The 15,118-nt window shown below is 46.8% G+C and overlaps 1 protein-coding gene across 3 annotated transcripts in view; it reads right to left on the bottom strand.

The window, feature by feature from the left end:
* RIPOR1 (RHO family interacting cell polarization regulator 1) overlaps positions 1-15,118 on the bottom strand; it is a 1,174,702-nt gene that overhangs the window by 681,095 nt on the left and 478,489 nt on the right. For all 3 annotated transcript variants that reach the window (XM_069217674.1, XM_069217675.1, XM_069217673.1), the window contains exons 9-10: positions 1,759-1,802; positions 1,447-1,572 (exon numbers count right to left, since the gene is read on the bottom strand). In XM_069217674.1, coding sequence (XP_069073775.1) covers positions 1,447-1,572; positions 1,759-1,802 — 170 coding nt within the window. The remainder of the gene's footprint in view (positions 1-1,446; positions 1,573-1,758; positions 1,803-15,118) is intronic.

Below are 15,118 nucleotides of genomic sequence, written 5' to 3'. Positions count from 1 at the left end.
ACAATAACCAAGTTGGATAATGGAAAGGATCCATTGGTCCATGGCGATTTTGACCCATTCTGGATGAAAATTCTGAAGCTGTCCCCTGACAGCTGTGGAGTGGACGGTGGGAGACAGAGGCACTCACTGCTTTAGAGGTAGAGACTCAAGAAGCGGTGCTCTTACTTCTGCCCTTGTTGTTGCCTCAGTAGGACCACCTTAAGAAACCCCTAGAATAGGAGGGTGGAGGCTGTCTGGTTTGGGAAGTAGACACCTTGGAAGTTGTAGATTTGTAACCACCTCTGAAGGTGGGGTGACGAAAAGTGCCCCTTTCTGTGGGGGACTGTAGAGCACCCACGGCTTTGATTGTGTCAGTGTCTTTTTTCAGCTTCTCAAGGGCAGGCTCTACTTGAGGCCCGATAAGATGTTCTTTGTCAAAGGGCACGTTAAGCACCGCTACCTGGGCCTCTGGGTTGAAACCAGAGCATCAAAGCCACATGTGCCTTCTTATCAAGACACTTGTATTAATGCTGCAGTGTCTGCGGCAACTAGGGCAAAGTATATGGCGTTATAAGTTATGGGTTGCCAGTCTGCAAAACTTTGCTGCACTCTTTTGCGGTGGTCTTCTGGAAGAAACTGGAGGGTTCCTCCATTTCATCCCAGTGAGTCGGATCATACCTAGTATGCAGAGAATGTGTATCTACAGCCATGCATGCTATTGAACCCATATTTTCTAGCAGGTAGTGGGTAAATATGTTATAATAAACAAAGGGGTGGGAGAGGTGCAAGGTTCGATCATGGAGACTTGAAATACCTCAGATACACAAGAAAAGGTGTTTTTTTTAAATTAAAAAGTAGCTAGTAGCCAATACACCACAACTTAATATTGACACTGGATAGAACTGTAAGTCATGCAAGATAAAATAACCTCAGATCAGAGGTAGGTTGGGTAAAAATTAAAAAGAAAAAAAAAAAATCAAAAAAAAAAATCAATGGCACAAAATGCAATCCTTAACCTCAAATGGTGTTCTACTGAAGATGTGCAGTAATAATGTGAGAATAAATAATGGTGGCTTTCTTCATATACACCTCCCATTACTTAATGGACACATCTTATGAGGAGGACAAGTTTACCTCTGTATCAATACTATACACTTGAAGAGTGCTCTTATCATCAATCTCACTAATCCTTCAGGGAAGAGCAAGGCCCATCTATGTTTTCACACCACAGCCTTCACATCTTGAGTGGTAAATGTAGGGTTTTAGTCTGCTTGCCTTCTACAGACTTCTGTACTTTGGGAGAGGAGCAAAGTAACTATCCATGTTTAACATACCTCATACATTGCTTTGTTTTTAAGAAAATGCTATTTGTGGGAATTTACTCTCTTGAGAAATTATTAATTACTATTAGGACTTAATTATCCCATAGACTTCACCCTAAAAAAGCCACAGTGCAGTATTTGTTACCTTGATTGAGAGAAACTCCGTTATGAGAGGTTGGAAGTGCATTTCCTCACTGTCCCACACTTGCTTGCCATTTGTTTCAATGCGACCTTTCAGTTTCCACCGCTGACGGCCATATTTCATGAAAATCTAAAGAAAAAGAGCAGGGGAAGAAAACACTACTAACTATGGTAGCAGTTACAGACCCAGTGTTCTGGGTATAGGTTACACCATTCACGAGTACAAGAATAATGGGCTCTGCATTCACCGTGTCAAGCCTATTGCTTCTCTAGGACTTGATCCAGTGATCTCCTTCCTTTCCCTGTTGAAACTAACCTCATATTGGTCTCCAGCACATAGCCTGGCAAAACCGGCTAAACCTGCAAGAAAAAGAAACAATTATAGCACTATCTCTCCTTCTCACACTCTGTAGCATAATTCCCTTACATATTTTCATATTTTAAACCATCATATCCACTCACATTTTACACCACTGTAGTTGCCAAACAGCCCACCACTGGTCTATCCATGCTCCGCAGTAGTTCATCGCAGGGAAATTATTTAAAAAAAAGATGTGGGGAAGCTGCAATAAGGGCTATTAGTTATGAGTCCTGCCTCCCAAAAATAAATTTAACAACGGTCGGCTGCCAGCCTTTTGACTTCATCAATGCTGTGTTTAATTTCATCATGGGTTTTACAAAACCTTATTGAAGTGCCAGCTGCAGGGCCCTCATTAATCTTTCAGAAAGGGATGAGCTAAGAGCAAAAATATTTTCCTGGTCTCAAAAGGCATACATTGACATAGTAGTCCCTGGTCCTAAAAAGGTAGCTACTTTGTGTATGGATGTACTACTCTGTGTGAACGGGAAGAATGGTGTCCCTCACAGCGAAGTTAGTCAGTGGCTGAAATGGGCTACCCCATGCTGCATGTTGTAGTGGGCGAAGAAAACATTTGAATGACACAATAGCAGATGAATGGATGAAGAGGGCAAGCTGAAAGAACCTGTAAATATATTAACAGTCTGAGGAAGAGTGTAGTACACATCTGTGTGATGTTGTGTAGATCCATGCTGATTGTGTATGTCCACATATTGCGGATGCAGGGAAGAATAGTAACCTGCTGTGAGAGATACAAGTATAGTACACTTGCTCATGTTTCGGTGCAAACTGGGAAAGGAGCATTACCCAGTTCCTTGAAGTTGCATGGGGGGAATACACAATAGTAATGGGGGAGAGTAGTACCCCACTGCATGAGACTTCGGATTATGCAAAAGTGGGGAAAGGTAGAACTTTGTCATGGGAAATGCATAGGGGAGTACCCCATGTGTGTGACGTGAAAGAAGAGAAGTACCATGTTTTGAGGAGGGGTAGCTCATAGAGTGAAAATGTGTGGAATGTGATATGTACTATATACACTTGTGTGTTGGTTCAAACTGCGAAAAGAGAGTTCCATGTTGCATGATGGAGTACCCGATATGTGCGATGTGGCAGAAGAGAAGTACTATGTTGCAAGGAGTAGTATCTGCTAAAATGAAAATGTGGGCAATTTGACATCTGCCATATACACTTGTGATAGTGTTGAAGTAAGCTTAGGAAAGAGCAGTGTCCTGTTGCTGGAGGGTGTATGTGGGAAAACCCCATTGTATGCAAAGTTGAGGAAAGGTAGCACCCCGTTGTGAGACTTTACATGGGAGAGCACCCTGTGGTGTGCTAAGTTAGGAAAGAGTTGCATCCTGTCATGGAAAGTTGCCTGGGTAGTACCCCATAGTGTGTTAAGTTGCATGGGGAGGTACTTCATGGGTTTGATGTGGGCAAATAGAAGTACCATATAACGGGAAGTTGCAAAGGTAAGCACCCAATGGGGTGAAGCTGTAGGTAAGTACAGAACATGGTGTTGTGAAAGCCACACATTTTGCCTGTGTGTTGCTTGGTAGCAGTTGCCTTTCTGTATAAATGAGAAGATTTGTGAAGAGTAAAAGAGGCACTTTGTGATTGCCTTGTGGTGCATTTTATTCAGTTTGTCTATAATGCATTCAGTCAGTGTTGTATCTGATTGGTAGAGTTTGATGTAGTTGTAGTGTGCTGAGAGTACTTCTTTACCTGCTGAAGTGGTCTGGTTTCAATGGTTGTATGGCTAGACTGCTCTAGTGTTTTGTTCTTGTATTATGTCTGGCATTCCGAAGGATGTCAGCAGAGTTTTGGGAAAATATCCCAACATTTTCTGGGGCAGTTTCCACAGGGCGTGGTACTGTATCCAGATTAAGTGCTTTCTTCGACCTGGAACTTGGTCATGTTGGTTTGGAAATATATTGTGACTCAGTGTAAGGCCTTTTGGAATGCTGGGCAGCACGTCTGTGTGTGAGTGAGTGGAACAGTGTATTGTGCTTGTGTAGATGTGTGTGTTACTTGTGAGAGATGTAGAAGGGGTGGGAGTTTGTTGAGCTTCATAATTTAGTAATGTGAGGTGAATGTCTGGAGTACACTGTGTGAATGTAGACGCGATGACAGGTTATGTGTTGGAGTCTGGTCAAGGGAGTCTTGAGTTAGGATGATGTATGGTTAAAATTTCTGTTTTTGTTTTGTTGTACCTTGAATGTGTAGACTTGAGGATGACGGGGAAACCCTTTGTCAATGGAAGCTGGTAGGCTCTGTGCCTTGGCTGTCGCATGACTGAGCGTCCATTACTACATGTCCTGCAAGCATTAATGTTGGATAGTGTCATTGTAAGTGTGCAGACATGCAGTGTTAGGGTCACATGTTCAAGGAGTTTGCAAGACGTGTACATTTTGGACTATTGTGCAATGATAGTCACAGCGAGTTGTTATCTAACGTTTTTGTATGACATGAGGTGTGAGGAGCCTCATGTCCTGAGTTGATACATAGTTTCCGTGACTATTTGTTGTCTTTGTATGCCTGGTGTGTATCCGATTGCTTGAAAGGTTGCTTGGAGTGAATGGTTAAGTTAGATATATTGAAGTTTGAGTGATTGTGAATGACTGTCCTCATCTTTTTTATGTAAAGGAATGGCTATCCTTTGGTTTACTGTTTGTAAGAAAGGGAGGTGTGTAGTATCCTATATGTCCCCAGTCCCTGTATGGTTGAGATGGTGCCTGGAATGCAGAGAGTGGATGATGGAGCATAATGCTGGTGTGTGTTGATGAATAGTAGCTAGGTGACAGGGATCGTAGAAATGAGAAGGAAGCACTGACAGGACCTACATGAAGTTGTTGTAGCCTAAAGGCCTAACATGAAATTAAGAACTTTCCTCCTACCTGAGTGGCTCCAGACTCTTGTATGAAGAACCTACCATCTAACTCCAATATAGTCATATTATATTCAAAAGGTCTTGGCAAATGTCAGATTTTAAAATGGTAGGGAAGTCCAACAGTTTCATCCAACCTGAGGGCCTGCAAGAGGCAGCTACACACTGTGATTCTCTCTGTGCAGATGGTGGACTGTGGTCTTTCCTTTACCTGCCTAAGATTACTGAGCTATGCAGCAGGGATGGAAGCACAGTTGTCACACTGCCTAGAATGTCAGAGGCTGGACAGGTGAGCGAGCCCTGCCCGCTTCACCTTATCCCGCTTTGATTTTCATCTCCCTGCAAAGTGCCATGCTCTGTGCCTCTCCTATCACAGGCAAAACACTGGAGAATCAGATCCAACTACGCCTCACCAATAGAACTCCAAACCTCTCAACGCATTGCCTCAAAAATGTGTGTCACAAATATAAAAGGATGAGCCCGTTAGGGTCAATGGGTGTAATGAACACTTTATTTTTTTAGAGTTATATATGTTGCCTCGGGCCGCGGCGCGCAGCACAGAGGCACGTTGCGCCCCCAGCCTCTTGTGCAGCATACGAGGCCGCAAATTGGGCATGGGGCCTCGTTTCTTCCTAGTGCGGCACACATTCTGGCTTATTTAATACTTTCCCACTTACCTGCTATTGTTGTCTTTTTCTTTCTGTCGCCCTCATTTGTGCCTCCCTTTATGTTTTTCCTCCTTTCCCATTATTCCCCTCCCTTCCCAGCATGCTTTAGTTCCCTACTTTCAATGGCTCCTTGTCCATTACTTTCTATGTGTTTTTCCCTATCTAATATGATGTCATTACACTTCCTGTTGGTCGCTTCCTGTTTTTGGGTATTTAAGGGCTGTGATTCTTTCCCTCCTTGCGCTGCAACACTTTCTGTTTGGATGGTGACTTTGCTCCTTCTTACTTTGTGTCAGATACTGGTTCCCGTCAGTTCCAGTGTTTTTCCTGTTCTTTTTGATCATGTATTTAATTTTTAACTTTTGCTCCTGTTCCAGGAATTTTTCCTTTTTGGAGGTTTTTTCCCCTTTTTAGTTTTTTTTTCTTTTCCCTCTGGCACTAATTCTGTAGGACACGGCCTGCCCTTGGCGTTCCTATCGCCTGCAGCACAGTGGCTACCAGAAAGAGTCACCCCTACCTGGGCCAAGGCCGAACATTCAGGAACAAGAACCTTGCCACTCGTTCTGCGGACTCCAGGTTAAAGCAGCGCGTAAGTCGTGACAGATTGCAGAGCCAAATACACCCAACGTCATCTAACACCATGGATGATACAGTGGCAGCTGCTGCAGATCCTGATCAGTCCCTTCTGGCAACCATTCAGCAACAGGCTCAGGAAGTGCAACAACTACGCAATGAGAATGCTGCTTTACGACAGGCTTTGGCTTTCCGCAGTACTGATGTTCCTACTGTCTCCACCCCAACTCCTCGTTACTCCGGTGAACCAACAAAACAGCAAGAGTTCCTAGATGCATTAACTGTTTACTTTGCCTTCCGACCCACACAATTTTCCCATGACAAGACAAAGGTGGGTTATCTTATCGGTGCTCTATCCAGTCCTGCCTTGGCCTGGGCAACTCCGATGGTATCATCCAATGACTCTGTATTGTTTGATTGTCCAGCTTTTGTGAATCGGTTTAAACAGATGTTTAGTCGTCCAGGATTGGAGGCCTCTGCTGAAGAAGCACTGTGTGACATCCAACAAGGCTCTCAAGATGTACTCCAGTATATTACACGCTTTCGACATTTTGCGGCCGAGACAACCTGGGTGGAACTAACTTTGGTTACTCTATTCCGCAGAAGGCTAAAGGAGGAGATTAAAGATGAGTTAGTGCACTCCACCAGAGTTGAAGATCTTCGCGGTCTGATGGATCTAGCCCTTTCCATCGAATATCATCTCCAAGAACGACGTTTGGAGAAAAGAAGAAACAGAGGACCATCCCAGCCAAGTACCTCACGTGTCTTTTTGCACCGTCCAGAGGAACTTCGTCCTCCCGTCAGAGAAACCGAAGGCGAACCTATGCAGGTGGATACTACTCGTGGCCCACTTTCCATTAGTGAGCGGGAAGAGACGTAAAAAAGGACTATGCCTGTATTGTGGTGCTGCCGGTCATATGCTTCGTACCTGCCCCGTTCGTCCGCTAAGGCAATCGGGAAACGCTACCTCCCGTCCTCTGTAAGAAGGGAGGGGACGGGATCATCTGCTATACCTTCCATTAGTTCATTCAAGGACCATGCCACTACTTTGTTTATACTTCCTGTGACTTTGCTGTTACCCGACGGTCGCGAAGAAAGAACAATGGCCTTACTTGATTGTGGTGCTAGTGGCATTTATATGGATAAGTCTTGGGTCACAACACAACAAATACCAACACAACCCAAGGAAGTCCCGGAACAAGTACACACAATGGATGGGTCTTTAATCTCCTCTGGTCCAGTCGATACTACCACCCTGATTCTAAGTTTACAATTAGGGAACCACCAAGAAAACATCTCATTTGATCTAATATCATCTCACAATCATACTATCATCTTAGGGATTCCGTGGTTCATAAGACATAATCCTTATGTAAATTGGGAAACCAGGACTATTTCCTTGTCCTGACAGTTTTGTCATGACAATTGTTTTGCATCAGACACATACTGGTCACCCAAGAAGTTGAATGTATTCTCTAACAGAACCTGAAAAGGAAGTTCTCAAAGATTATCTGCAAGAAAATCTGCACAGCAGTCTTATTGTGCCACCACCTCTCCGGCGGGGGCTCCTCTCTTTTTTGTACCCAAGAAGACTAAAGATCTTCGTCCCTGTCTGGATTTTCGTGGTTTAAATAAGATCACTATAAAAGACCGTTATCTTTTACCCCTCAGCAAGGATATTCTGGAGGCAGTCAGAGGGGCTCAACGATTTACTAAATTAGATCTATGTGGAGCTTACCACCTTTTGTGCATCAAAGAAGGAGATGAGTGGAAAGACCGCCTTTCGAACCCCATTTGGTCATTATGAATTCAGAGTTATGCCTTTTGGTCTCACTAATGCACCATCAATTTTCCAAAGATTTATGGACTCTGTATTTTCTGATTTCTTGAATCATACTGTAGTAATCTACTTAGACAATATCCTTATATATTCTAGACGTCCTGAACTTCATGCTACACACGTGAAACAGGTCTTCCAAAGACTCAGGTTACATACACTGTCCTGTAAATCAGAGAAATTTGAGTTCGATAAGACCGAAGTCAAATATTTGGGTTATCACCTTAGTCCCACTGGAATAGCTATGGATCCGGAAAAGATACAGGCCATCCTGGACTGGCCTTCCCCTTCCTCCATTAAGGAAACTTAGGGGGTCATTCCTACCCTGGCGGTCATGGACCGCCAGGGCAGGGGACGGAGGAAGCACCGCCAACAGGCTGGCGGTGCTTCAGGGGCCATTCTGACGCGGCGGTAAAGCCGCGGTCAGAAAAGGGAAACCGGCGGTTTCCCGCTGCCCCAGGGAATCCTCCACGGCGGCGCTGCAAGCAGCGCCGCCATGGGGATTCCGACCCCCTTCCCGCCTTGGCGGCAACGGGTGTCGTGGGGCCCCTGGAGGCCCCTGCAGTGCCCATGCCACTGGCATGGGCACTGCAGGGGCCCCCTAACAGGGCCCCATTAAAGCAGACACTGAAAATCGCGACGGGTGCAACTGCACCCGTCGCACACCAGCAACTCCGCCGGCTCCATTCGGAGCCGGCTTCATCGTTGCTGGGTCTTTCCCGCTGGGCGGGCGGGCGGCCTTTTGGCGGTCGCCCGCCAGCCCAGCAGGAAAGTCAAAATGACCGCCGCGGTCTTTTGACCGCGGTACGGTCTTTTGGCGGTGCCCGCCGCCCGCCGGGGTAGGAATGACCCCCTTAATGTTTTCTAGGACTGGCCAACTTTTATCAACAGTTTATTTTTGACTTAGCGGAACAGACCAGCCACATTACGCAAACATTAAAGAAGGAGAATTCAAGTAAAGGATTTGTCTGGACAATGGCAGCTTGAAACAGCATTTCAAAGTCTAAAAAAATCCTTCACTCAAGCACCAATACTGAGACATCCAGATACCAACAAACAATTTGTTGTTGTTACTGATGCGTCCGAAAGAGCCATCTGAGCTGTCTTACTCCAACAACAAGATGATGATGGTCTAGAACATCCTGTGTTCTATTTGTCTCATGTACTCTCTGTGTCGGAACGACATTACTCAGTATTGGAAAGGGAGTTATTAGCCCTGAAGACTGCCTGCCAAGAGTGGAGACAATTCCTAATGGGTTCCAAAGAGCCCTTCGATGTGAGACCGGACCATCGTAATCTACAATGTTTACGTAACTTTAAATGCCAGAACAGTCGTCAGGCTCGTTGGGCCTTTTTCTTCAGTCAGTATGACTTCTATGTTACCTACATTCCTGGATCCCAAAATATATTGGCCGATGCTCTGTCTCGCCGTTATCCAGATTGTACTCCTAACCCATCACAATATCTACTTGAGCCTAGCAAGATCATCGGTGTTGTTCAATTATTCCGGGATGAGGTACAACTGGAATATTCCAACCATTCTGCACAAGAGCTAGCGAACTTAAAACCCCTAATACGTAAACAGCAAGGGTATTATTATTATAGGAACCTGTTGTTCCTCCCCACTAGCGGAGTAAGATAAAAGGCGCTTCAGATGTGCCATGATTCTCCGGTTGCTGGTCATAGAGGCATGAAGGCCACGCAGGAATTACTCTTGCGATCTTTCTGGTGGTCTACCAGGAATTCGGATGTCAAAAAATATGTTCAGGCCTGTCCTATATGTGTCCAAGTAAAGATACCCCGTACCAGACTTGCAGGATTACAACAACCATTACCTGTTCCACCTGCTCCCTGGCACACCATTTCTACCGATTTCATGTGTTCACTACCTCCATCAGCAGGAAACCGGGTTATCATGGTCACAATAGATTCCTTTACAAAGATAGCTCACTTCACTGCCCTGAAGGAAATTACCTACCTTTCAAGAACTAAGGGGGTTATTACAACTTTGGAGGAGGTGTTAATCCGTCCCAAAAGTGACGGTAAAGTGACGGATATACCACCAGCCGTATAACGAGTTCCATAGGATATAATGGACTCGTAATACGGCTGGTGGTATGTCCGTCACTTTACCGTCACTTTTGGGACGGATTAAAACCTCCTCCAAAGTTGTAATAACCCCGTAAGTCAGATATTTATCCATCATATTTTTCGTCTCCATGGACTCCCACACAGCATTGTATCAGACAGGGGACCTCAGTACATCTCCTGGTTTTGGAAACATTTCTGTAGAACTCTGAACATCAATATAGCATTATCATCTGGTTTCCATCCCCAAACCAATGGGCAGACCGAAAGTCTCAACCAAGGACTAGAGCAGTACCTTTGCTGCTTTTGTAATTCTACCCAGAGTAACTGGAACACTTACCTTCCTATCGCTGAATTCTCTTACAATAACACTGTCCATAGTGCCTCCAAGGTAACCCCTTTTTTCTGTTCCTATGACTATCATCCTACCTCTTTTCCTACTGCTCATCAGTCTACCTCTTCTCTTCCTGCTGTCACCTCATTTTCCAAACGACTTCTGAAAATCCATAGATTGATTCGATCTCACTTGCTGAACACTAAGAGATACATGAAGAGAATGGCAGATAAGAAGCGCGGGGATGCTCCAGTATATCACATCCAGGAAAAAGTCTGGCTTTCTTCCAAATTTCTGCCTTTGCGTCTTTCTCAGAACAAGTTTACACCTCGTTACTACGGTGCTTTCCGTATTCTTCAGCTGATTAATCCTGTCACTGCCCGTCTTCATTTACCTCGTACCTGGAAAATCCATCCACTCTTTCATGTTTCCCAGCTCAAACCCTATGTGCCTGATCCTTTCTCTCGGCAGTTTCCTTGTCCTTCTCCTTTGTTGGTGAATGATGTACCAGAATATGAGGAACAAGACATTTGTGGCTCTCGTATCCTTCGCAACCGTCTTCAGTATCTGATTCATTGGAAGGGTTACCCCCTTAGTGAATGCTCTTGGGAAGATGCGTCTTCTGTTAACGCCCCTCTTCTGATTTGTCACTTTCACCACTGCTTGTTTCCACACAAACCTGGGACTTTGGGGGGGGAAACCTACTGTTGCGGCACGAGCTGAACATTCGGCTTGGGACGCAGTGCGCGGCACAGAGACATGCTGTGCCCCCAGCCTCTTGCGCAGCATACAAGGCCCCAAATTGGGCATGGGGCCTCGTTTCTTCCTAGCGTGGCACACATTCAGGCAAATTTAACCCTTCCCCACTTACCTGCTATTGTTGTCTTTTTTTTTCTGTCGCGCTCATTTGTGCCTCCCTTTAAGTTTTTCCTCCTTTCCCATTATTCCCCTCTCTTCCCAGAATGCTTTAGTTCCCTACTTTCTGTGGCTCCTTGTCCATTACTTTCTATGGGTTTTTCCCTATCTAATATGGTGTCCTTGCACTTCCTGTTGGTCGCTTCCTGTTTTGGGGTATTTAGGGGCTGTGATTCTTTCCCTCCTTGCGCTGCAACACTTTCTGTTTGGATGGTGTCTTTGCTCCTTCTTCCTTTGTGTCAGATACTGGTTCCCGTCAGTTCCAGTGTTTTTCCTGTTCTTTTTGATCTTGTATTTACTTTTTGATTTTTGCTCCTGTTCCAGGAAATTTTCATTTTTGGAGGTTTTTTTCCCCTTATTAGTTTTTTTCCCCCTCTGGCACTAATTCTGTAGGACACGGCCTGCCCTTGGCGTTCCTATCGCCTGCAGCACCGTGGCTACCAGAAAGAGTCGCCCCTACCTGGACCAAGGCCGAACATTCAGGAACAAGAACCTCGCCACTCGTTCTGCGGACTCCAGGCTAAAGCAGCGCCTAAGTCATGACAATATAGGTTTGAAAAGAAGGTATGAGGAGTAGCTTGCTGTGCTTTCTAGGGGCGGGCAGCGTGTGAAGGGGGCTGGGGAATTCATGAAAAAAAAAAAAGACACTTACCTGGAATGCCGCCGCCACCACTGCGCTGCTCGTTGGCTCCTCTGCTGCACGCACAGGCTCCCAGCCTGCCCTGCGGCCAATCCGGACGCTGCTCAGAGCAACGGGGCGCCCAGCCAGGGTGATCCCAGGCAGACTGGGAGCCTGTGCCTGCTCTCTCCAGCCCAGCAACACAGTGCCAGGCTGGTGAGAGCCCTGTGCGCATGTGTGTTTGGCTGGCCCAAGACGGCGGGCCAAACATACATGCACACTAAGGGGAGTGAACTCCCCTCAGTGCTTGCCCCTTTTACTACATAACAATAATAAAAACTATTTATTATCGTTTTGTAGTAAAAGGTTTGGAGGTCCTGTTGCTGGGGCGACGCTCCTCCTCTGTAGTGGAGGAGCCACACCTGGAAGGTACTCAAAGTCTACAGAGACATTTTGTTTGTCAGGTTGGTGAGTAGAACTAAAGAAACGGGTGATACCGCCCCAAATACAGGTGAGTTGATAGGTACTGAACTAGTTAATGTGTGTTAGTTTGTGGGGGCTGGGTGGATGGCACACAGACAGCTTGGGGAGGTGGATGAAGGAGAGTACTGAAAGAGAAAGATTATGGCCCTCATTACAACCCTGGCGGTAAATCCTGCTTTCCGCCGTGCAGAAGACTGCCAACATACCGCTGCGGCCGTAGAATACCGCTACAGGTATTATGACCCACATCTCGGAATCCGCCATTATACAGCCACTGACACAAGTCCGCCACAACACAGTGATAAACTGGCGATACCAAAACCTACACCGTCACGCCAACAGGAATACGCCCACACTATCACAACCCATGAATCAACGCAATGGTCTTTCAACCACGGTAATCCATTGGCGGTACACACCTCAGAGCTCAAAATACAACCACATTGGACAATTCGAAATACACACACCTGATACGCATACACACACCACACCCACACACCCAATCCAATATAAAGCACACACCCACATCACCCACAAACCCTTACAACCAAAAATTTGAAAGAAGGCCAGAGAGAGACACTACCTAAAACAACACCAGCATCCACACACACACAACACCATCACTTACACAACATCCACACACCTCAAACAACACACACCAACACATCCCTTCACACATCATAACCGACACCACCTCACACATCACCCACACCCCATCATGGCACCTCAAAGACACCCCAGGTTCTCTGAGGAGGACCTCAGGGTCACAGTGGAGGAAATCGTCCGAGTAGAGCCACAGCTATTCGGATCACAGGTGCAGCAGACATCCATTGCAAGAAAGATGGAGCTATGGTGCAGAATTGTCAACAGGGTTAACGCAGTGGGACAGCATCCAAGAACAAGGGATGACATCAGGAAGGGGTGGAACGACCTACAGGGGAAGGTACGTTCCGTGGTATCCAGACACCAGATTGCTGTATAGAGGACTGGCGGTGGACCCCCCCCCCAAAACTAACAACATGGGAGGAGCAAGTCTTGGAGATAATGCATCCTGAGGGCCTCGCAGGAGTAGCAGGAGGACTGGACTCTGGTAAGTCATATCTTAACTACTTTATCCCCCCACACCACCTGCATAGCATCACATACCGCCAACCTTACCCTCATACCCATCACCCCAGCAACCCACAGATACCCCACTAACAAAACCCACACATCCCAAAACCAAGCCCTGCATGTAACAACAATGCATAGACACCCATCACCAAAGCATGTCCAGTAGAGAGACTCACTCATGCCCCAAAGTCACCAATCACACAAGGTCCACAGCAATAATGCAAGCACAGGAGTAGAGGGTAACTCACCCACTGCACAAGATGGCACACACAGATACAATAACTATGCATTTATACCCCAACAGGACCCCTACCCAACGTTACCAGACAGGAGGTGCCAGACATATCCAGTCCCCCCACAGAAGAGGCCCACAGTGACGACAGCAACTCTGCACGCCTGGATCTAGATGACCAGCCCCACCCATCAGGGACCTCGGGACAGTTGGTTCCCTTGACACAGTCACAAACCACCACTGAACATCCCCCCTCAGGAAACACCACCACAGCACCCACCCAGCACGCCCATCCCTCTGTCCCCAGGACACGTCAATCAGCAGTGTATCTACCACTACAGGGAACCCAGGCAACCCCACTAACACAGGACGATCAGGGACCTGGGGGCAGTGGCAGTGGGCACACGGTTCAGGAGACAGAGGCACAGGATAACAGGGAAGCTGGGAGGACTGCTGTGCGACAGGGGGAGGACAGGCCCAGGGAACCGACACTCCACGAGGCACTCTCCAACAACATAGGAGCTTCCCACCATTCCCAGGAGACCATGGGCACGGTACTGGCCACGTTTCAGGAGACCCAGCGGCTGCGGGAGGAACACTACCTGGTGATCAGGGAGGACTTGAAGTCCATCAACACCACCCTGGTCACCATTGCAGGGGTGCTGGCAGACCTTCTCAACACCAGGAGGGACACATTGGCACACCAACAGGCCCCTGACACTAGCCTGGACAATGAACAGCCCTCCACCTCTGCCGGCGCTAGTGGACAGGAGGCACTGCCACAGGACCAACAGGCCACCAGCACCCCACCCCCTGCAGATGGAGAACCACCCCGCAAACGGTCCCTGAGATCCAGGAACATGACAGAGAACATTGCCAAGACCCCCATTAATGTCACCTTTCTGTCCCACTTTGTCACCCTGTCCACCTTAAACTGCTATTGCTCCACTTCCTATGCCCCTTTGGACAGTGCACCTCTGAAACAAATAGACTGGACTCTGCTATGGACCTTCCTCCACCATCTCCCCAGCCCATTTTACAACCCCCTCCACTCATTTGCACAGAAATAAACACACTTCAATCACAAAACAATCTGGAGTCAGTCTGTGCTTTCACAAATGTGTAATTGCAATATCTATGGAATATAGCAATGTCAATGTACTTGTTCACATACCAATGTAACACAGCTGTAGGCCAGCAGTAAGCATAGCAAAGGGCACAAAGTGGGACCCAGATCTGTGAAATGGAAAGTCAAAGTGACAAGTCAGTGTCCATACACTGAGTGAAAATGACAGACTTATGCTAGCTCCAACAATAGTATGAGATGTGGGAAGCAGTTACATCTTCTTACCTGTGTCTCACTGGAGGTATTGCATGATGATGTTGTTTCGGTTGTCCACATCCTCTTCTTCTGCCTCCTCTTCTTCACTGTCCACAGGCTCCAAAGCTGCCACAAGACCACCATCTGGCCCATCCTCCTGCAGAAAAGGCGCCTGCTGTCGCAAAGCCAGGTTGTGCCGCATACAGCAGGCCACGAATATCTGGCACACCTTCGGTGAGTAGTATAGGGAT

Source organism: Pleurodeles waltl, chromosome 12 (genome assembly GCF_031143425.1).
Source record: "Pleurodeles waltl isolate 20211129_DDA chromosome 12, aPleWal1.hap1.20221129, whole genome shotgun sequence".
NCBI classification, from domain to species: domain Eukaryota; kingdom Metazoa; phylum Chordata; class Amphibia; order Caudata; family Salamandridae; genus Pleurodeles; species Pleurodeles waltl.
Note: the sequence above shows the minus strand (reverse complement) of the source record. Positions and strands in the feature narration are given on the sequence as shown.